The 23,077-nt window shown below is 42.8% G+C and overlaps 1 protein-coding gene across 4 annotated transcripts in view; it reads right to left on the reverse strand.

Moving 5' to 3' along the window:
* LOC146614848 (filamin-C-like) overlaps nucleotides 1-23,077 on the reverse strand; it is a 61,853-nt gene that overhangs the window by 9,947 nt on the left and 28,829 nt on the right. For 2 of the 4 annotated variants that reach the window (XM_085376002.1, XM_085376000.1), the window contains exons 16-37: nucleotides 22,380-22,503; nucleotides 21,924-22,084; nucleotides 21,739-21,829; nucleotides 20,839-21,008; nucleotides 20,636-20,753; nucleotides 19,442-19,704; nucleotides 18,485-19,082; nucleotides 16,854-17,027; nucleotides 15,795-15,957; nucleotides 15,534-15,694; nucleotides 15,255-15,422; nucleotides 14,889-15,012; nucleotides 14,653-14,809; nucleotides 12,519-12,708; nucleotides 12,410-12,433; nucleotides 11,011-11,258; nucleotides 9,891-9,983; nucleotides 8,901-9,000; nucleotides 3,453-3,593; nucleotides 3,165-3,293; nucleotides 2,802-2,975; nucleotides 521-682 (exon numbers count right to left, since the gene is read on the reverse strand). In XM_085376002.1, coding sequence (XP_085232128.1) covers nucleotides 521-682; nucleotides 2,802-2,975; nucleotides 3,165-3,293; nucleotides 3,453-3,593; nucleotides 8,901-9,000; nucleotides 9,891-9,983; nucleotides 11,011-11,258; nucleotides 12,410-12,433; nucleotides 12,519-12,708; nucleotides 14,653-14,809; nucleotides 14,889-15,012; nucleotides 15,255-15,422; nucleotides 15,534-15,694; nucleotides 15,795-15,957; nucleotides 16,854-17,027; nucleotides 18,485-19,082; nucleotides 19,442-19,704; nucleotides 20,636-20,753; nucleotides 20,839-21,008; nucleotides 21,739-21,829; nucleotides 21,924-22,084; nucleotides 22,380-22,503 — 3,733 coding nt within the window. Of the gene's footprint in view, nucleotides 1-520; nucleotides 683-2,801; nucleotides 2,976-3,164; nucleotides 3,294-3,452; nucleotides 3,594-8,900; nucleotides 9,001-9,890; nucleotides 9,984-11,010; nucleotides 11,259-12,409; nucleotides 12,434-12,518; nucleotides 12,709-14,387; nucleotides 14,505-14,652; nucleotides 14,810-14,888; nucleotides 15,013-15,254; nucleotides 15,423-15,533; nucleotides 15,695-15,794; nucleotides 15,958-16,853; nucleotides 17,028-18,484; nucleotides 19,083-19,441; nucleotides 19,705-20,635; nucleotides 20,754-20,838; nucleotides 21,009-21,738; nucleotides 21,830-21,923; nucleotides 22,085-22,379; nucleotides 22,504-23,077 lie in introns of all 4 variants that reach the window. The other 2 variants (XM_085376003.1, XM_085376001.1) reach the window with 2 other exon arrangements.

Here is a 23,077-nt window from a genome sequence, read left to right on the forward strand (position 1 = left end):
GTTTCTTTTTATCGCTGTGTAACTGAGTTCAATTGAAAGCCTGCGTGCGCTAGTACCTCTTGCCACAAGTTCCCAGAATCCTTTGCGGTTTTACCCCTGAATGACGTCACATTTATCCTGGTGGGCCGGTCTCTAGTCAAAATGCCCGGGCCGATTTTTTGTCCCAGTCCAGCCTTGTCTGCTGACTGTGACGATATTCTGATCCTCACACCTGTGTCACCTCCAAAAACATGAACAATAGTCTCAGATCTGGCCTGCTTCAGACCTTCAGCACCTGAAGGTTTTCCCTTTCAAGTCCTAATAAAGACATTATTATTTAGGGACAATAAGGTAATTTTATCACCGATGAATTAGTGATGGACAGCTAGCTTTGTTGACTGGGTAATAATTTGAAGAATGTAATATTTAGAAAACCAAATATTTGATGAAATCTGGATAATAATAAAGATTCTATGTTGTTTGGTTTTGGTCCACGTTTTGCCAAAGGGTGACTGAGAAGCATTGAAGCATAGAAACTGACCGATATGTCTGTTGGGCAGCCTCTTCAGCAGGCAGGGCTCCTCGTTTCCTGACGGAGCTCTGATCGTCGCGGTCAGGCTGCTCAGGTCCGTCTCCATAATTTTTAAGGAAACATCTGTTGCCGTGCCAACGTTAAGCTGGGATGTTCTCATAGAGTCGTCACCTGGAGATCAAATGTGAGACGACAAAGTAATAGTGAAAACCAGCTTAGTTCAATCAGCCAAACTTTACTCATACTGCAGCTTTTAATGCAGGTTACAGCACCCACAGACAAGCCAGCACCGACACAAATGAAACAACGTGCAATGACATAAACAAACTAAAACAAACTAAACTGGCATCAATTTGAAAACAGAAATTAAGCTAATGATTGGCCATGTGATGGACGTACCGTGGGTAACAGGTGCTGCTTACTGAACAACTATCATGACTAATTTAAAAAAAACTACACTGAAAGGTGGAGCATGATGAGAAGGAGCTTGGGAACTTTAAAAGGTGAGGGGGGTGTCTCGGCAGGGGAATGTGCTCTCCAAATGCAGACTAAATCAACATTCACAGCTCGATGCCAGAGTTTGGACCACCTAAGCAGAAAATCTTTTAATCTTTTGATTATGATGATGATGAGCTTTTATGTCTGACATAAAACAAAAACCATATACAAACATACACATATACACTGATACCTGCATACACACACATATGCACACAAAAAAATACAATAAATAAAGAAAATCTCAGTGACATGAAATAAACCACTTAATCATCAAGTCCAAAATGGAGCAGGAAGAAGTATGTACACGCTGATTAATCCCTACCCTATGCTCAGCACTCTACTGATTCATGATATTCATCATTACCCCCACTTTGCCTCAGCACTTGTGTACACGTACCACACAAAAAAGAAGAAAGACAGGAATAATCTATGTGTAAATATAGATGTAATTCATATATAGATACTTTTTCTTTTCTTTGATGGCCAAGACTTGGAGGAACAATTAAAAACCGAGACTGTCACTGTCCTGGGTCTGTGACCCAGTGTTTTGTTTCTGTATTACTATTGAACTTTGATTTTGTCATTGTTTATCTTTTCTAGTCTTTTGGTTTCTGTGTTCCATGGTTGCTGTCTCACCTAGTTAAGTCCGTGTCTGTTATGTTTCTTGTTTTACTTTGAAAGTCTGCGTCCTATGTCAATGTATTGAGTTTTGCTTCCCCTTGGTCATGTCTGATTACTCCCAGCTGTGTTCTCCTGTGTCTCATTCCCTCGTTATCCGTCTGTCTATTTAAGCCTTGTGTTTCCCTCTGTTAGTTACTGGTTCGTCTGCGTGTCTGTATTTCTCCAGGTGTCTCTCCATGTTTTCAGGTTTGTAGTCACAGGTTTTTATTTCTTGTATTATTATTTCGTAGCTCTTCCCAGTTTAGGTTTTGTTAGCGTAGTTCCCTGCGATACCCTGCTTTGGTTTGTATTTTCCCCTTTCATTATTAATAAACTTTCTCACAGCTACGCCGTTGTCAGTGCTTGCGTTTGGGTCCACATCCTGCATCTCCTGATGATCTGCCCCCCAGATCGTGACATAGACAGGTTAACAATGAGCCAGTGAAGGTCAGGAGGTTAAATAATGTAATTAGGAAATATTATAATGACAAGGAAGGATAATTACAAGAAGTTAGACAACCAAAAGAAGAACACATGCCACGTCATGGTTTGACAAAACAAAGAAACTTTCCAGAACACTTTAAAGCTGTTAGAGTTAAAGTGAAACCTTTTACAGGACTAAATGACTGAATAACTGAAGATAAAAATGCTGGATAATTTATTTTCTGAATTTAGCTGAAAAAAAATCTGATCATTTATATCTGCTTTGATTGGAAAGGGTTTTGTATATTTGGTGTCCCACAGGAAGATAGAGCAGAGTGTTGTCTGCGTACAGAGATAGAAATCAACTAAAGGCAATCCACATGTGACCAAGTACACAGTTAATATCTATCTTTTTCTGCACGTGCTTCATAATTAATGTGTTTTGAAGGTACTGAAAGGTATTGATTGTGAAGATATTCAAGCTAAGCATGTTAGTTTTCTTAAAAGAAGATTTTCTACATTTTTGGAGGTAGTTCTGAAAAATTACACATTAAATTCAAATTACATCTTTTGTTAAAATCATAAAAATGTACAACGTCATAGGTGCTGCAGCTGCTTTTTGATGAACAATCATTTAAAAAGTGTTGCTTAAAGCTGAGCTGTCTGGACAAAAGCCCGACTTTCCCGAGGAGAGAGAATTTTTTACCAGTAATCTTGGCGGTGAAGGGGCTGCCAGGGATGTGTTTGTCATCAAACTTGACGATGATGTTGTAGTCTCCAGGTGCGGTGGGCAGGTAGGACACTGTGCATGTCCCGTCCTTGTTGTCTTTACAGCTGATCTCTGCTTTGGATGGACCTTCAACTGCCAGAGACAAACCTCCTGTAGAAAGAGTGGGAACACTTACTGCCTTTCTTATCTTCAGTTTCACATGGTGTCTTCTTCTGATTAAATACACATTTCATATTTCAGATAAAAGATACAGTCATAAACACCGTCTACGTGCCCGAGAAGAACTGGGCTCAGGCTTTAAACAGCTCTTATATCTACTAGTGTACATATGAGGGATACCTTCTCCAGCATCTTCTGTAACTATAGTGAAAGTAGCTGGCCGGTTCATGGTGCCGTGGCTCAGGCCGGGACCGTATGCTGTCACATGACCACTGTTAATAGCATCAACATAGAACTGGAGTGGACTTCCTGTAACAGAGAGAGCACACAGAGAACCTGTGTGTTAATGTGATGTTTAATGATTTTCACATTAAAGGTTGAAAGTCAGTCTGTCTGCTGATAACACTGCTGAAGACGAAAGAATGTGCGCCTCAGAAACAGAACACATATTCACTGAGGAGGGATCACCTGGGATGTGGTTGCCATCGTATTTGATGTCCATCTCATGGAGGCCTCGTTCAGTTGGCGAGTACTTCACAGTAACTGTCCCGTCCTTGTTGTCGGTGATGTGAGGTCGGGCCGTTCGGCCAGAAGGCATGCGGACTTCACCTGGAGGATAAAACACACACAAGTTCAGTTATTCTGACTAATTTCATGTTTAGACTGAAACCATTCTAATCACAATAACCAAAAGGTTAAATTTCATTAGAGTTTTTAAATTAGATTAAAATACTATGCAAGTTATCAGCCTCTAGTAATGCTTCAAGTGCATCCTTTGATGCAAAGTCACCTGGTTAGGAATGATATGTCAAAGCTAAGAAACAGCATTTACTGGGGTGCCAACTGAGCATGAGCAGGCGACCATGTGCGGCATGGCCACACAGAAGAGAGCAGATTCAAGTCTGACCCGCTTTCCTGTCTGTCTACACCAGGGGTCGGCAACCTGCAGCTCTTTAGTCCTTATAGTGCGGCTCTGCGTGGTTTGGGAAAATATATATATATATTTTTTAAATATTTTGCTGAAGTGCATTTTATTTATGTTTATTTATGTTCTTTTTAACTTTTAGTCCTAAATTGGAAGAGTATTGTGATATTGAAATATAAAATTATATTATATTTTTCATGGCTGAAAATAAGCGTCACACTCACTGAAGCCGGCATACCCGCCGAAACACCTTGCATTTATCGAGACTTTCAACCCCAGGTAGGCAAATTATGGATCTTTGGATCCACATTATGTCAACAGCTATTCTCCACCGCGAACTATGCTAAAAACAAACACTGCTCACGCCTCACAGATGATAGCTTACAGTCCTGCGTAAAGATGAAAGTGACTTCTTATTAGTGATGTGCGGATCGATCCTGAAATATCGATTCCTCCGATACCAATCATTTATGTTCTAGAATCGATTCTCACATTAAAATATCGATATTTTAGTAATTTAGAGTAAATTTGTAGTTTATCATTAACAGGAACACAGTGGGAAAAAACTATAACATTCGGATTGTCTACATTCAGAGGAACTACTTCCTCTTCCGCCTTTCATAGTCATGTGTGAAATACGGCTGTATAAATGTCTGGCAGCCCCTTGGCGTCCGCGCTCGCAACAATGGAGGAGGAGGAACACGTCTGAAGGTTAAAGGCATGTTCACAGCCACTCTCAGCAAGAACAACCACAAAACCAAAGAAGACATTTATGTCGTACAGGGTTTATGCACACCGCTGCTGAGCGGGCATGCTGCAGTGGCACTACAGCTGGTTGCTAGTGTGAATCATATTAGCTTAGACTCTATTGACGCTGTCAAACAAGAATTCCCCAAGCTTTTCAGCGGCTTAGGCAAAATGGAGGGGGAGTACAATATTGTTCTGAAACCAGAGGCACAGCCGTTTTCCCTCTCGACCCCTAGGCGAATCTCCCTTCCACTCTTACCAAAGGTTAAAGAAGAGCTGAACAGGATGGAGCAGCAGGGTGTCATTTCCAAGGTGGAGGAGCCCACTGATTGGTGCGCGCCTATGGTGGTGGTTCCTAAGCGCACAGGCATAGTGAGAATATGCAGCGATCTCACTGAACTAAACAAATATGTCATGAGAGAGAAGCATCCACTCCCTTCAGTAGAACACACACTAGGACAGCTTGCAGGAGCAAAAGTGTTTTCAAAGCTGGATGCCAATGCAGGATTTTGGCAGATTCCCTTATCCAGGGACTCTTCTTTGCTCACGACCTTTATTACACCTTTTGGTCGGTATTGTTACAATCGTCTGTGCTTTGGAATCTCATCAGCCCCAGAACACTTCCAGAAACGGATGGCACGCATTCTTGAGGGCTTAGAAGGAGTCCTCTGCCAGATGGATGATGTGCTCATCTGGGGGACGTCACAAGCAGAGCATGATGAGAGACTTCGAAAAGCACTGGTTCGACTGCAGGAGGCTGGAGTAACATTGAACGACAAGTGTGAGTTCTCCAAGAACAGGATAAAGTTCCTGGGGCAGGTCATTGAGGCATCGGGGGTTAGCGCAGATCCTGACAAGGTGCATGCCGTGAGTTCCATGGATGAGCCCAGCAACATAAGTGAGGTGAGACGCTTCCTGGGCATGGTGAATCACCTAGGAAAGTTTCTTCCTCACCTGGCGGAAAAAACGCGCCCCCTAAGAGATCTACTGAAGAAGTCCAACCTGTGGTCATGGGGGCCACAGCAGCAGCAGGCTTTCGACGGCATCAAAAAAGAACTGACAACACCCCCAGGGCTTGCTCTGTATGATCCAAATGCTGAAACGTGCGTATCAGCTGATTCATCTTCGTATGGCTTGGGAGCAGTGCTTCTCCAGCGGCACGCCGATCTAGGGTGGAAACCAGTAGCATACGCTTCAAAAGCTCTCAGCGCGATATGCTCAAATTGAGAAGGAGGCCCTCGCTTCAACATGGGCCTGTGAGAGGTTTGCAGAGTTCCTAATTGGGAAAACATTCCACATTGAAACAGACCACAAACCTCTGGTCTCGTTGCTTGGCTCCAAGGGCCTGGACGAGCTTCCACCTCGTATACAACGTCTACGCATGCGATTGATGAGGTTCTCTTATACCATATCTCATGTTCCTGGTAAATGGTAAATGGCCTGTATTTATATAGCGCTTTACTCGTCCCTAAGGACCCCAAAGCACTTTACACATCCAGTCATCCACCCACTCACACACACACTGGTGATGGCAGCTACATTGCAACAGCAGATGTACTGTCCAGAGCTCCTGTATGTGACACAACTGAAGGTTTGCCGGAGGAAGAAATCAACTTGTATGTGGAGTCCGTCATAGCAAGCCTGCCAGCCACAGAGCCACGACTCAGAGAAATCCAGACACATCAGGACAATGACAGCATTCTAAGCCAGCTGAAGAAGTTCTGTGTGGAAGGATGGCCAGATAAGTACTCCATCGAAAGGGTTTTCCAGCCTTATCTGCCATTTTCAGGTGACCTCACAGTCCACAATGGTTTGCTTCTTTATGGGAGCAGAATAGTGATTCCCACATCACTCAGAGCAGACATTCTGTCTAAACTACATGAGAGACACCTGGGAATAACGAAATGCAGAGAGAGAGCTAAACAATCTGTTTGGTGGCCAGGCCTGAGCAGTGAGCTGATAAAAGTGATTGGGACCTGTGACACTTGCTGCCGTGAGCGGACTAACCACAAAGAAATCATGCTACCTACCGAGTTCCCACAAAGACCGTGGGCCATGGTTGGAACTGATCTGTTCCAGATAGAGAATAAACAGTACCTGGTCATTGTGGATTACTTTTCCAGATTCTTCGAAGTTGCCAAACTGACATCTACAACATCAGAGGCAGTGATCGAGCACTGTAAATCAATCTTTGCACGTCATGGCATACCAGAGCGGGTTCGCTCTGATAATGGACCTCAGTTCTCGTCTGATTCCTTCAAAAGATTTGCACAAGAATGGGGTTTTAGCCATGAGACATCCAGTCCCCACTTCCCTCAGAGCAATGGGGAGGCCGAGAGGGCAGTCAGGACCATCAAAAGTCTTCTTAAAAAGTCTGGCGATCCCTATCTCGCCCTTATGGCATACCGGGCCACTCCATTGGCAAATGGCTACAGCCCAACAGAGCTTCTCATGGGTAGAAGGATAAGGACAACTATTCCTGTCATCCCATCACAGCTAAATCCAAGAGGTACGGACACAGACAAGCTCAAAGCTATAGAACAATCGTACAGACAAAAACAAAGACAAAACTACAACCGCAGACACAGAGCACATGATATGCTACAGCTCAATCCTGGAGACAAAGTGTGGGTCTCAGACATGGATACTAGAGGGACAGTCGTGTCCATGGCAGGCTCACCGAGGTCCTACATCATCGAGACAGCAAAGGGCACGCTGAGAAGAAACCGTTACCATCTTACATGGACACCTGGGGCACCGGAGATTTCTGGCGATCCACCAGAGGCTTCACCTGAGAACTCTGTTCCAGCTGCACAGATTGTGTCGGTTCCAGACACTATCTCACAGGGGGCCAGCCAGCAGACTCCTGAAGCTGGGAGCCAAATCCAACCCAGGTCTAGGAGGCCTCCAGCATACCTAAAAGACTATGTTTGCTCATAGGGCTTGGAACTGAGTGAGCAATGGGGCAGAATAATCCCCACACTCAGGCTGAGGGCTGGGTAGTCTACCCCATCCCTCATAGAGACAATGAGAAATAAAGCAAATGGTTGCACTGTTTAAACATGTTGTTTGTAGCTGCACTGAATAGTTCAGAAATGTGCACTTATGCTTAGTGTTCAGAGTTGTATACTTTGAGAGTTTATTTTTGGACATTCTGAGTAGTCTGGTTTGAAACCAAGCGAGTTCAGTAAACAAGCTGTTACCAGATAAAGCACAAGGACATAGTAATAGTATACTTTAAAGCGTGCGGGTCTAATCTGTTTTCTTGGTTGTATTCCAGCATCACATCCTATTTAGTAGGGGGGATGTAGTATCAGGTAAATGTTAAGTGGTAGGAACGTTTCTGCTGGGTTGTTGTTGTAGGGGGGGATGAAAAATAATAAAGGACACTCATTGGAGTAATGGCGCGTCTCTTGTGTCTGTGAGTTATGCCTCCAGTCAAATAACATCCATAACCTCAAATAACGTAACAGTGCGCAGAGGTTTAGGAGCAGAAGTTCCATTGTAAACATACCACGGCAGACCAACGATGTTTCCATGAACATGCTTTTCAGCATCTACCACTTTTCACACACGGTTGCTGTACGCATACAGCCGGCTGTAGCTTTTCAGTTCACAGCCCGACACACACCAACACAACAGCATAGATAGCACAGACGTTAAGGCGGCGAGGCGTGATTGCGGGTGCCGCTCAGGTGCGTCCGCCTCCCCTGCAGCGGCGCTGCAGACCACGCCCCGCCACACACATTAACCAGGTAAAATACATATTTAGGCAGAATTTTGCAAATATCTAGTTTTCATTTTTTTTTAGCAGCATAGTGCTTTTTTTCCAATTACTTTTTAAAAGTCAGGTCAAGGCTCCAAAAGCCCAAAGGCGATATGAGGGTGGCGGCTCACAACAGTTTTTGTTTGCTAAATGTAATTGTAATTTTGAAATTGAAATGTAATTTTCTCTGTAGCACTTCATGGATTTCACAAGCAATAGACCTTAGTTGTTCACACAAAGCATAAAGGTAAAAAACAATATATACAGTGTAATCTTCATTTTAGATGTCAAAAAGTATTTGCGGCTCCCAGTGTTTTCTTTTGCGTGGAAATCGCGTCCTAATGGCTCTTTGGGTGTTAAAGGTTGCTGACCCCTGGTCTACACCGCCTCTGTCCAATAATGGCTAAAATGCCCACAAAACAAAACAAAATTAACACAAACTGCATAAACACTACCATTAGAAATAAAGATGCCCTACCTGTGATCTCTCCTTTCTGCACCGTAAAGGGAATGACCAGACTGAAGGGACGCAGCATCGGCTCCAGCCCATCCACAGGGCTGACGGGATCATCGGTAGCCTGAACCAGAGCAAGAGGGGAGGGGCGTTAGTGGCATCATACTAGGAACTCTGGGATTTCATCCAGAGAGAGGGGAGAGGCAGAGGAAGCACAGCAGGGCTGCAGAGAGGCTGACAGAGACATCTGACTGGTCCAGTTTAGGTAACACTGGTTTAAGAGCGGGGAAAGGAAGGGAGCTTCTAACGATCAGAACTGAACTGGAACAAATGAGATAATAAGAAAATAATATTATATAGGTTAATATAAGAAATATTAACCTATCTAAGCATTTTGATATAAAGAAGCAAAATGAAATAGAGACAACAGCTCTGAAAACTATAACGAAACCATAAAATTACCAAAAAATTATAATTAAATACATTTAATGAAAAATAGAGTAAAGCAATAAAACAAAATTTAAAATTTAAAATAATGTCATACTAAAAATAATATGAAAAAATTATAAAAGTATAAAAATAAAATAAATTATAATTTTAAGAAAATACACAATTCTCTGAAATAATACAAAACAGATCAAATCTGTCTTGAAACTATTTCTCTAAAATCATCACATTGTCAGAACATCTGGATCAGCTGCTCTCCAGATGTTGAAGAAAAGTTGACATGCTGAATTGTCTCTGATATCAGCCAGTCAGAGGGTAAAAATCAGAGGGTAGTGTTAATAAGAGTAGCCCCCAGCTGCCCTCCCAGCAGGAGATGATGATCATGCAGATTAAACATGCAGCCTCATGCTGAGCCAGAGATCAATCAATAAGTGAATGTGGGTCGGTATCGACTGTGGGACAGGAAACGCTGCAGTGATGGAGGGCAAAGCGAGGAACAGATGACAGTTTTTATGAAGAGGAGACGCAGCGGCAGATAAACAGCAGGTGTGGAGGTAATGATGATACCCATTGAGGGGAGAAGGCCGCATAGGGAGAGTAGGGCTGCTGTAACTGAAGCTTGTCACATGGTTCCTCTATTATTGGGATGGTATCACTTGCCTGACGAGGAACAAGGTGCAGCCATTACAAACACAAGCAAACCAGAAACAAACACACCGAAAAGCGCAGCAATTTTCCACAGTTTCAGGAAATAAATCTGAAACATAATTAAAATATGGAACAATACAATAAATAAACAAAAATAAAACAAATAGTCAAAGAAAAATTAAGGATAAAATAGACTGCAACTTAAAATCAAATCAAAAATGAGACATAAAACAAATACATACATAAGATACAAAAAAATACAAAAACAGCCACAAAAATAAAAGAAAACAAAAAGATGAACAAAATAATAAATAATAATACATTTATTTTCCTTAAACTGGAGATTTCTCCATCGTGTCAATGCTGTGAAGAATTCACAGTTTCACAGTTTTATTCAAAGAGTTTGTTTTGTTTGGGGGTCAACTAAATAATTTAAATATTTGTTTTTTCATAGTGACAACTAATATTCATGAAAAAAAAAATCCCAAGATCAGTTGTGAAAGACATGCAGTTATACAGAGTGTTAAATAAATGAGCCATTAGCTAATCGATCTCCAGTGGCTCCAAATCTGATAGATTCAGATGGGTTGAGATAGTTGGAGGCGTAAAACTACTTTGGTATTTACATGAAGAAGCCTTGGAAGGACTGACCTTCAAACCAAACAAAACCCAATCCAAAAACCCCAACTTAAACTATCCCAAAACCAACCCCAACAAACACCAAACTGCCCCAAACCAGTTCAAACCATCCCAAATCAAACCTAACTATGTAACCCTAAACAAAAACCAGACCAAAGCCAAACCAAACTCATGCCAACAAATCCCAAACAAAACCACTCTGAACCAAGAAAAAAAAAAATCCTAACCCAACCTAAACTAACCTCAACCTAAACTATCCCAAATCCATCCCCATAAAACCAACAATAACAGGCCAGAAAGTCAAAGCAAAACAAAGCTAACCTGACCACTTGACTCCAACTCAGTCCCAAACTGAAATCAGCTAAGCCCAAATCATGGTGTTTTCAGGGTGGTGACTCACCACGACATGGAAGGGGCTGTTAGGAATGTGTTCCCCTCCGAAGCGGATGGTGATGACGTACTTCCCTGGCTCTGGAGCCGTGTAATAAATATCAAACGTCCCATCTGCGTTCTCCACTACATCCACATCCAACTCCGCTCCGTCCGGCGTTGACACCTTACAGGTGACTTTACCTTTCCCTGCAGCCTTTGCATCCACGGTGATGACTGTTTCCTCTCCGATCTGGATGGTTGGTCCAATTCCTGAACCTGACAAGACATTTGTGGAACCAACAGAGTCAAAGCAGTGATTTCTGAAGTGATTAATGTTAATGAAAGAAAGCACACACTAATACCAGGGAGGTTAAATGTTTAGATTGATGCTGAGTTGATTAGGGGAAGCTTTAAGAGTGATCGTGAGCAGTGATTATAAGAAAAAGGTTCTGATAACGGTGGTGTACCCAGCCTCAGAGTGAGTGCTGCTCAATGAGCTGTTAGAGTGGGTTGTTAATCTCTATTGTGTTTATTATCAATATGTTTATTGCGCAATAGAAACCCTTAAATAAAACAATAAATTAAAGTCTTTGTCATTTATTTCAGTTTGCACTGAGTGTGTTTGAATTTGTTTGGGTGGGTTTAAAGTGCAAAACATACTTATAATAAATCTTGGATTTCCTTCTGTTTTCCAGACAGACTGACTGGACAAATACAGTGACAGTAATTGTGGGTAGTTACACATATGTCAAATATAGATGACAGGAAATGAGTGCAGAAATGCCACAGATAGTTTCGGTCTCATCTGGAGTCCACTGGAGTTTATCCAGTGACCTCCAAGCATTTTTAATTCTCCACCCTACACACCAAAACATCTTTAAGTAGCTTCAAGCTGCACTGACAGATGTCCAGTTCCCAGCGCGTACTGGGATTTAGTTTAGCCATTGCTTAGCGAATGACATTTCCCATCACTCATTCTGAAAGCTCAGAGAAACTCCCAGCCCATCTTCTGGCCTCTGAGAACAGAAATCACTGCATATTTAGCATCTTATTTTATTCAGTTCCTTCCATATATAACAGCTTCCAGCTAATTTTATATTCTTATTATTAATAATAATAATAATAACTTCTGAGGTGACCTTTACTACTAGGAATGGTATCCTACCTTTTAAAGCAAACTACCCCCCCCCCCCCCCCCCCCCCCCCACACACACACACACACACAGAGCTGGATTCCAGTCACAATGCAGAACCAAAATTTGAGAAAACATTAAACTCAATGAATCAGTGTCCATTTTAAATATCCACCGTTCAGTATATATGTGTAGTTGCTGGTTGGTTAGTTAAGCAGCTGCTTTTTTATGCAAAACTGTAATGCTGTTTATCTGTTGGCGTTCAGTGAGTCTAAGAAAGTTGAGGCCACTCACCGAGTCCGTGTCCTCCAATCGACACTGTAGGAAAACAACTACAATCAGTGATGCTGCTAAGCTTCCAATGATAAAGTTTAAGTTTCAGTGCTGATGGGTGGAGCCTAACCTGTGACCAGACACTTGCTGGCGTCTCCGGTGGGCAGGGCGTGGATCCGGTAAGGTGAGTACGGGATCTCATCTCCTCCGTATTTGATGGTGATGGTGTAGCGGCCCGCCATGTCCGGCACGTAGGACACTGTGTAAGTCCCATCTCTGTTGTCTCGAATGGTTGCCTTCTTGGGTTTTCCCTCTGGATCCTGGAAGCGTACAGACAAGAAGTTAGTCATGTTTGGGGTACAGAAAACATAAATAGGTCCCATTGCCCATCACTGGTCTCCTACCATCTGCCATCGATAGTAAGAAAAGGGAAAAGTAATATGAAGTCAAATTAATTTTATTTTACGGAGATCAGAGATCTTCTTGGTCACCAGACTGAGGCTCATTTCTTCATGTGTGGACACAAACAAACTGAACTGCTGGGTGGAAGCTACAAACCTGCAGTTCCTCTGATGTCCAGCAGAGGCTTCAGCAGTGCATCAGTTAAAACCTTACATTAGAAATAAACATCTTTACAACCTGATACAGAAACTGTTTTGGTCTCTAATGATAATTTCCAACTTCTTTTGATGATTTTTAGGAATCTTTGTGATACATAAATGCAATCAATGGATTGTTTGGTCGGAGACATTCACACCAGTAGCCTGCTGCAGGTCATTCTGTAGGGCTCTGGCACTGCTCATCCTGCCCCTGCTTTTGTACAAAGTAGAATATACTTCTCATTGCAGTATTGGTAATACCCGGTTTCTGTATCTTGCACAGAAGAAGAGGACAAAACAGATTTTCTGGATAAACAAATATGTTAGAGATCAAACAACCAACATGAAATTCAGACTTCTGGATCTAAAACTTTTCACTGTGTCAGTGATGAGCAGTTGAATGTAAAAACAGGCGTAAAAAAAATAAAAAAAAAATAAAAAAATCTGATTTAACCTCCCTGTGCAGCAGCGCCCCCTGGTGTGTGGAAGCAGGCATCTACAGCTTATATCCATGTGAAAAACTAAAGTGTGTATCAGAAAGATTAACAGCTACCGCATTATGAACACTATCGTAGACCTGATGGCCGCTGATGGTTTGAGAGCAGTGGGCTTGTCACGTCCACAAGTGTTCTCACAGGATCTAACTATTCACTGCAGCAATGACAGGTCAGACAAGTGGATGGATGGATCATTGAATGGAAGCAGGTTTACCAAAAACTCTGGTTAGTTAACAACTCAAAATCAAATATGTCTGTTAACTCGTTAAACAAACTGAATGGAGTCAGTGCACGTGCAGACCACAGAGGGGTGGAAGCCAAGCAAAGTGCTGCCAATGAAAATTTGCTTCTAACGTTCCAGCAGATAATCTTTTTGAATCTGTTGTTGATTTGATGAACATTGAAAGTGATATTTCAAGTACTTGGACTCTAACACAGGAAACTATGAGCTTCATTTAAAAGGCTTTAACTAAGAGCATTTACCTAACATCCTACCATCTGCCAGGTCAGATGTGAACTGCTAAGGGAAAGGGCTGAAATTTGTTCTCTCACTCTTATTTTATCCTTACAGTTCTTCCATTATAAGATTTCCATTTAAGTGTAACTAACAGATAAGATTCCATATTAAGGAGTTGATTATAAGAGCTTAACCACGTGCAGCTATTCTTTCTTTGAGTCTCCGTTTTTAATAACATCCATGAAACTAATAATGAGTTTCATGGATGTTATTAGCGTCACAGGAATATTCACACTTTAGATCTTATGCAGAATATAAGAGCGGTGAAAACAGCCAAAGGCTACACAATGAGGAGGCAGTCAGCGGGGGAGAACAGGTGGGTTGGGCGGGGGGACAAGAGACAGGTAAAGGGGGAAGGAGGTGAAGGGAGAGAGTGCAGGGCTTACAGAGCCTCTCCTAAGAATACTGAAGGGGATGGTTTTCTTTACTATGTGAGTCTCCCACACCCTCCTGCCCCAGTCTTCCACAAACAATGAAGCCTCGCGACTGCAGCCGTCTGGACCCTGCAGTGACAGCAACAAGCCCGCCGGTCTGCGTTTGAATCGGGGTGAGTCAGAAACAGGTCACAGAAGAGCAACAAGACACGACAGACACCTCCCTGCCAAACACTGACTGGGCAGCACAATGATGATTTCAGGACAGGAGACTCACCAGAATCTGGACGGTGAGCAGTCCTTCTCCAGCATCTCTGGCATCAATGGTGAACTCCACTGGCAAGCTGGCTGGAACCCCAGATGCATTCAGACCGGGACCACTGGCTCGAACTTTGCTAGCATCATGAGCCGGTAACGTCTTGATTTTAAAAGGACTGAAGAGACAGTTAGAAAGGTTAAATCTGAACCTGAAGGACCAGAACTGTCTTGTACACACTTCTCTTCAATACCAACCTCCGGGGCACTTCCTGGTCGGCATACTTTACGCACACCGTATATGGGCCATCGTTGGCAGGAGTATAGTTGACCGTGTGAGTGCCATCACCATTATCTGTGATGTTGAGTGGCTCAGCTACACCTGAAGACAAACCAGAGCACAGGGCAAGGCCACAATGAGGTGATATCAGGTGATTAAAGCTAATGGGAGAGTTTCATGACAATACTACTAAAGAAAGATTTAACTCCAGCTTGATAATGAGTTGGTCTGACTGGAAGTCCCACGGGTATAAGGTAAGGCAGGTGCAGCTTTTTTGGAACAGCTTTCCTGGTTACCAATGGCCTGGGCAATGTTATGAGGTTAATAAGTCTTTGTAATCTTACCTGTTGGTCCATATAGCTGAACTGACAGGGGAGCCACCCCTGCCTTGCTGCTGTCTACAGTAAAAGTCTGAGGAACATGAGCCCGGACTCCACTTCCAAGGCCAGGACCTGAACACCTCACCATACTGGGATCAACCAGCTCTCGCACTGGGACCCGGAATGGACTCCCTGAAAGACAAGTGACGTAATAGATGCTCTTGATTGCAGATATCTTTACCTTAGAAAAGCGCAGAGTCAGTTATATCCAAACCACACCCTACAGGGTTAAGTGACCTTCACCTGGGATCGGTAAGCCTCCAAAGGTGATATTGACGTCATATTCTCCAGGTGTGAAGGGGATATACTCCACACTGCAGCTGCCATCTTTGTTGTCCTTACATGACATTTTTGCCTCTGATGGACCCTCAATGGCCAGGCCAAGTCCCCCAGTGCCAGCACCTCTGAGGCACGCATGAAACAAAAAGGAAGTTTAGGATGTTTAAACAGAGATCTATGGATGCTACAAAATCTATTCTGGATTTAAAAACAGAGTGACGATACCTGGTCTCAACAGTGAATCGGTTTGGTTTGTTCACCAGTCCTTCCTCCAAACCTGGACCGTAGGCTCGGACTCGACTGGGATCACAACCCTCGCTCACGGACACCCTGAACGGACTCTTTGGCACCGAGATGTCATCCAAAAGAACTTCAATCAGATGTAAACCTTCAGCAAACAAGAGTCCAGTAAAAGTGAGTATTTTAATGGATAGAGTCAAGATAATGTGGGTGAAACCATTCTGCAGTGATCCGGTGTGTAGATGTCACTGAGTAACCTCCTCATTGCTCTGTAATTTGTTTGTTCTCTTAAACTTGTATACGAAGAAATACAAATTAAATGCTTTACACATTTATTTATTTATCCGTCTTCAGCTGTTGAGTGTGTTGTTTCAAAGTAACCCAAACATTTAATGGTCACTCATTTTTTTACCCCACGGTTCAGTTTTTAACCAGCAACCTCTCAGGCAGAGTGGGAGTAAACCAGACAAAGAATCACCTTCCATTAAAATTCCAGTCTGACTGAGTATTTCTTTCCCACAATGCAATGGACTCTAACACGTCACACTTCACTATCAGTGGAAAACCATCTGCTGAGCGCCGACAGACTGCAGCTATAAATACCCTTGGTCCAAACCCGCTCCTCACTGAGAGGTTAAAGGACCAGAATCCAATCATTGTAACTGATGTTCAGTACATTACTATAACTGACTATAACAGTAGCACATGCAGGGTTAAGCTTTGAGCAGCAGATATTTGTCTGAGCTTCAGGCACTTAAATATTAAATCAGATATATTTGCTCTGGAATGGTAATTATGCCCTGGATGTTGATTGCTGCTAACCCCTCTGTACACAGACTGACCGCAGTTCAGCCAACAGTCCTTCATGGCTGGCGAGGGAAAACAAGCCTTATGAAAGCCAAATGGAATTTTATTTCACAATTAGGAGGTGTTGCAGTGGAAAAACACCCACAAACCAGCAGCAAACCGTCGTCTTGCCCGTCCTCTGTCTTTGCTGACGATCTGCAGCCAGGCTCACAAACAACACACAGGTCTCAGGCTTACCGTCCTCATACGGTGTGTACTCGACTTTGTATGTCCCATCTCCCTTGTCGGTGACGTAGGCGTCTGTGTTGGCGCCTGACGGATTTGAGATCGAGGTTTTGATATGGCTGCCACCGCTCTTGTAGTGAGCTCGAGCGTCCACGATGAAATGAGTGGTTACTTCCCTCAGGATGCCTGCGGAGAGGAAAGCAGCACGAAGGCAAAAAAGTAGAGAAGAAAGTTAGTCAATGTCTCCATGAAATATAACATCCCATTTTTTACCAAGATGCAGAGAAGGACTCATCACTTTTAATCATATCCAAAGACAGTAAAATATTTGAAATATTTCACTGAATACAGTCATACTGAACAGATTATTTAAAGTGCTACAGAATTCATGTTCAGTTTACAAACAATCAGCCATATTAATCACTTAATTTATGTTTTTGGTTCCAGTCACATAAATTAAAAAAAACCCAAACATGATAGAAAACGTGTATCATTAACACAGATCATAGTTATTACAAAAGATGGACTTTAGCTTCTAGTGCTGCATTTTCTGTCATTTCCAGCAGGGGGCGACTCCAGTGAAGTCTGATTGGATAAAAGTCTCTGAGCTCAGCAAACTCTTTCTCAGTCGCTGCTTTCAGGTCTGATTGAATAGAACAACAAGTTCATTTTGGATGCCGTGGCTCTGTTAGAGGTATGACGTTCTATCACTTTCCAGCCTCATATTTTAACTTTCACAGCATGACTTAGATCAGGACCAAAGGTTGTTTCAGGATAAATCCATCAGAGTAATGCAACAAGCACTCATTTCTTCTTTGCTCTTTGTTTATTGATTAAATTAGTAACGTGAGCATTCAGCAACTTCTCCCATTTGTTCTCATTATAAGACTTTATGACTTCAGTGCTCTTTTATTGGTTTTACTTTAATCTCAATTTAATAAAGACTGCAATCGAAATACGGAAAGAAAAACGTAATAATTAAAAAAAGAACAACATACAAACTAAATGTGCTGTTGGGAGTTTATTAACTGTGATAATGGAGTCTGGTGGCGTCCAGGAGGCCAATGAACCAACCACAGAGAGCTGAGCCTAAACCAGATCACACTGGAAACAGTCCTGTCGTCGTAAAAACAGACCTCAGAACAGCAGAGAGTTTGGAAACTCTAACCACTGAGACGGATAGGCTAATTAGGGCTGAAAACAAGTTAAAGGCTCCCCTATGGTTTATTAAGGAAAATAGAAGGTAATGTGTACCCCATAACATAGAGGAGCCAAAACCCCTGCATCTTTAGTGGCAGACGTCCTGTTAGGGTCAGGGGCGTTTCTGGACATGTTTTTATATCAGGTGCATGTATCATATTTTATACACATACATGGCAGTGGCATTACGTCACTAAAATTTTGCAGGGGGTTTTGTGGAAGCATTTTGCACCCCTGCATGTTTACAGCTAATAAAAATCAGTACATTTTCACAGCTTCTCACACGTGTGCAAAATCTACTGAGTTTTCTGTCGTGTTTAGAGCACAAAATCGATGAGCAAATTTGATGACCAGATATTGTTTTACATTTGTGTTTGATTAAAGTATACAAACCTCAGACATCCTTCTTTTAACTGGGCATTAAACCATCTTTAAGTGCTCACCTCTGGGTTCCACTCCTGGTCCATAGACCTTCACTCCGCTGGTGTCAACAGCTGGGTCCACCTGCAAGCGAATGGGGAACTTTGGCACCATGTGTCCTCCATATTTAATGGTGATGGTGTACATGCCGTGGCACTGGGGTATATATGTGATGGAGTAGGTCCCATCACTGTTGTTCTGAATGTGAACTTCAGCTTTGGCCCCAGAGTCAGAGATGATCTCGATGGTGAGCTCATCCTCTCCGGCTTTGGAGCAGTCCACCGTGAAGGTTCCAGCCTCGTTGACCTTGCCTTGCTCCAGCCCGGGGCCGCTGGCTGTCACCTTGCTGGGGTCAAACACTGACTGGACCACAGCCTTGAAGGGGGAACCGGGGATGTGCTGGTCTGCAAACAGGATGTTGATGGCGTATTCACCAGGCTCAGTCGGCAGGTAGGACACAGAGCAGGATCCATCACCATTGTCCTGGCATTCAATCTTGGCCTCACACGGCCCCTCCACTGTCAGACCCAGACCACCAGTACCAGCACCCTTTGTGTCAATGGCAAAGGGGGCTGGTTTGCCTACCACACCACCCTGAAGGCCTGGACCGTAGGCTCGCACCTGGAAAGTAAATGAAAAAAACCAGAAGAGACACAAGGAATACTTATTAATGCTGGTTAGCAGAAGACATTAGCTTTAAGTCTGAGGTTTGCACCAGAATCAGCACAGATGATTGACTGAACATCCATGGATTACTAAACTGGTAGGCCTGAAAAACATTCACACAAGTAAAGATTTACACAAGGATTTCTCAACTAAGTACTAAGTACCTTTCTGATCCTTCCTAGTTGGTGTCTGATACTTTTTTCTGTGCATCTTTGCTGACTCGATGAAAGCCCAATTAGGATAACCACATGTCTTTACTTATTCTGACAAATATTAAAATTCTATCAGTGTGGGTTGTTGTGATCTTAACTCACCTTTGAAGGATCAGGGGGCATGATGCCCTCCACAGTGAATGGACTTCCTGGGACAGGGTTCCCATCGTAGCTGATGTCCACTCTGTATGGTCCTTCCTCAGGAGGAATGTACTTCACTGTATGAACCTCATTGGCTGTGCCCGACTCTACCTTGCAGGGGATTGGTCGACGAGAAGGGGAGGTGATCTTCACGTCTAGTTTGCCCTGACCTCCAGCACCTTGAGTACAGATGGAGAACTCCTGATCCTTCCCAACGTCTACTTCTGATTAGTGCACAGAAACAGCAGGATGGTCAGCAGGAACAGGGGTTTGGGGTTTAGGATGTTGATAACAGTGAAGTCTGAACATCTTTTTAAGCTGTACCCACACAGAGGACAATTCACTCACCGTGCATCGCTTTCAACCTGATGGTTGGTCGCTACCAGGCTCCAGTTACCTAGGTAACATTCTAATGTATTTACTAGCCAGTCATATGTCATTCACCAGTATCCTGAGCTAAGTAGCAATCACTTTAATTGCTCTCCTTAAAGTTGAGAAACGTTTATGTCACGCGTGACATCATTGAATGTCATTGATTTTCCTGTCACCATGTGAATTTTTTCCTGTGTGGACGCAGCTTTAGACATAAAGATGAAAAGCTATTATTTTTGGAAATGCTGGCGTGTGTTCGGCTGCACATTAAGGGATATTTCTGTTGGAATCCTTTGATACCGATTATAAACGAAATGGAAAAGTGGTCTAAGCAGTTCAAGCTTGTTTTATGTTAAATGATTCAGAAAGAAGAGAAATTTCCACTGCAGATCAGAATTACACATCAGTTAGATTAAATTTAATGAAACAGAGCTTGAATGAACAGCAGCTCAGAGTCATTAAGGATCCCCATGAAGGGGTTGTGATTGCCTTTCAGAGGAACTCCTGGATTCTTTTGTTTACTCATCTAATCCATCATTTACTCTCCACCTCACTTATTATAATTAGTACCAAACTGTGCAGGACTCTCTATGGAAACATCATGTAATCTAAAGCTAAACAGCAGCTTGTATTTAGGAATTTGTGATGAATAATTCCAGGAATTTAGCTGGAAACACGCATTCTCTGCTTCATCTGCTGCGTCATGAAACCCGATCAGGGCTCCGTATGGAAGCACTTTGCTTCTGTATGATAAATGTTCCATTTTTTTCCTCACAGACTTACTGTTGTTCAGTCCCTGAACTTTGACCTTGTTGAGGTCCAGTGGGGGGGCCACAATGATGGTGAATGGACTCTTTGGGATGGGGTCTCCTCCATGACACACAATGATGGACATGCTCCCCTGAGAGAAACACAAGCAGTGCTTAACTTATGTCCATCAGTCACCTCACAGGTAATCCATCACACATGTGAAGTTGGTGTGTTACCTGCTGCACCGCCGTGTAGCGGACAGTGTATGAGTAGTCATGGTTGTCGATAATCTCAAAGTCTCGGACGGCATCACCTTTAGTTGCTCCGGTGAAGTGGACCTCAGGTTTGGCTTTACCAGCTCCCTTTGTATAAATGGTGAAGTGGGTGGGCTTACCTACCTCCACCCCTGCAAAGTTCAGACAGAAACTTTATTAATAAGGTTCTTCTATGTGCAGCACTTTGTGATTCTCTGTCTAGAAAGGTGCTATATAAATAAAATTTTACTTTATCTAATTTAATACAGATAACAAGCTAAAACCTGCTGTCCCCCTGATGGGAACAGGGGCTCCAGCAGTGAGCCAGTCCTAACAGACTAATTAAAGATTAAAATGTCCAACTTTACAACAGATATAGATGTTTATAGTCTGATACAGTCTTTTTAGATTATTTAAAGTTTGTATTATTAGAAGAATAGAATAGAATAACCCTTTATTGTCATTGTACATATAAATCAAAACTGTGGGTGCTCCACCCTAGTTGTGCCAGAATAAATTATAAATAGTAGGCAGCTGGAATCAATAGAAAACATCCATCCATCCATCCATCCATTCGCGTCCGCTTATCCTGTTCAGGGTCGCGGGGGGCGCTGGAGCCTATCCCAGCTGTCATAGGGCGAGAGGCGGGGTACACCCTGGACAGGTCGCCAGTCTGTCGCAGGGCCAACACACAGAGACAGACAACCATTCGCACTCACATTCACTCGCACATTCACACCTATGGGCAATTTGGATTAACCAATTAACCTATCCCCACTAAGTGCATGTCTTTGGACGGTGGGAGGAAGCCGGAGTACCCGGAGAGAACCCACGCTGATTTTTGTGTTGTATTGATCGCAAATGTGATAAAACCCAGCTCACCTGTCCTGTTGAGTCCAGGTCCCTCTGCCCTGACTTTGGCTGCATCATGGGAAGGATCCACCTTTATTCTGAAGGGGCTAATAGGGATTTCCTGTTTTACACAATAAGAGTGAGATGTTTTTTAAATTCAGTTTTAACATAGATGTGCATTTAAGATTTGATCCAACTGTTGACCCCTCATTTACCTGATCAGCGAACAGCACCATGATGGTGTACTGTCCGGGACCCGGAGGCATGTACTTCACTGTGAATGTGTCGTTGTCGTTCTTGATGATGTCAAAGTCGATGTCAGCCTCGGCAGGTCCGACTACACCTGGAGCGCACTTGATGCCAATGCTGACATCACCTGCAGGGAAATAATAATTAACTCTATTACAGAGATTCAAGGTTATTTCTGCAGTAATATTCAAACATCATGTAGCAGTATTCCTGTACTATTTAATTTCTTTCTAATTACACTCATAAAAACAAAACTTGGCATTACAGCATGTTTGTGTGCTGCACAGCTGGTCTGAATCTGAGTTAAAGTCATTCATTGGAGATCAAGCTCAACGATCAGAAAGACAAAACAATCTCCTATGTGTCGTGCATTGTGGTGGCGGGACATGAAAAGAGGACATTAGACATGAAACAGGTCTCACCCTGTCCGGCTTCACTGCAGTCCACAGTGAAGTAAGTCGGCTCGTTGGCCTTCAGTCCTGTCTTCTCCACACCTGGACCGTAAACTTTCACATTCTCTGGATGGCTGCCCTCTCCGATAGTCACCTTATTCACAACATTACCATCATTGTTGGCAACAATAAACCTGGCTTCTATCTAGACTCTAACAAATAAATGCAAAAGCTGAAATATGGAAGAAATCATGGAATATAAACATCCATGCTTTTAAGGAAAATTTTAAACTCATCTTTTTCTGCTAAGAAACATTTGAGGTGATACACTGAGCTCTCGACACACTATTATTAAAACACTGCAGCCACCGGAGTACCTCAAGGCTCTATTATGGGTCCCCTAAAGTTCTGTATTTACATGACAGCATTTTGTCCTTCAACGAATAGAAATCGTGTTTAGCAGACATCTGCTTAAATTAAAGGTTAATTTAGTTTTTTCCATTTAATGTTTTACTGATTACTAACAAAAAACAAACCTGAAACTAATCTCACATAGTGTCTGTTGTAAGTTGGTAATAATTCAAAGAGCAAGGTATTTGTATGTTCGTGTTAATGATTGACCAGTTTACACTGCAACAAACTGCAGACATTGTCAGTGGGATTAACAGATTTAAAGGATATACTTCAGTGACTTTAATGTAAGACTATATTTGGTGTTGGTTTTATAC

Source organism: Diplotaxodon limnothrissa, linkage group LG17 (assembly GCF_057381915.1).
Source record: "Diplotaxodon limnothrissa isolate DT_005_m linkage group LG17, D_limnothrissa_male_GT1.1, whole genome shotgun sequence".
Lineage (NCBI taxonomy): Eukaryota > Metazoa > Chordata > Actinopteri > Cichliformes > Cichlidae > Diplotaxodon > Diplotaxodon limnothrissa.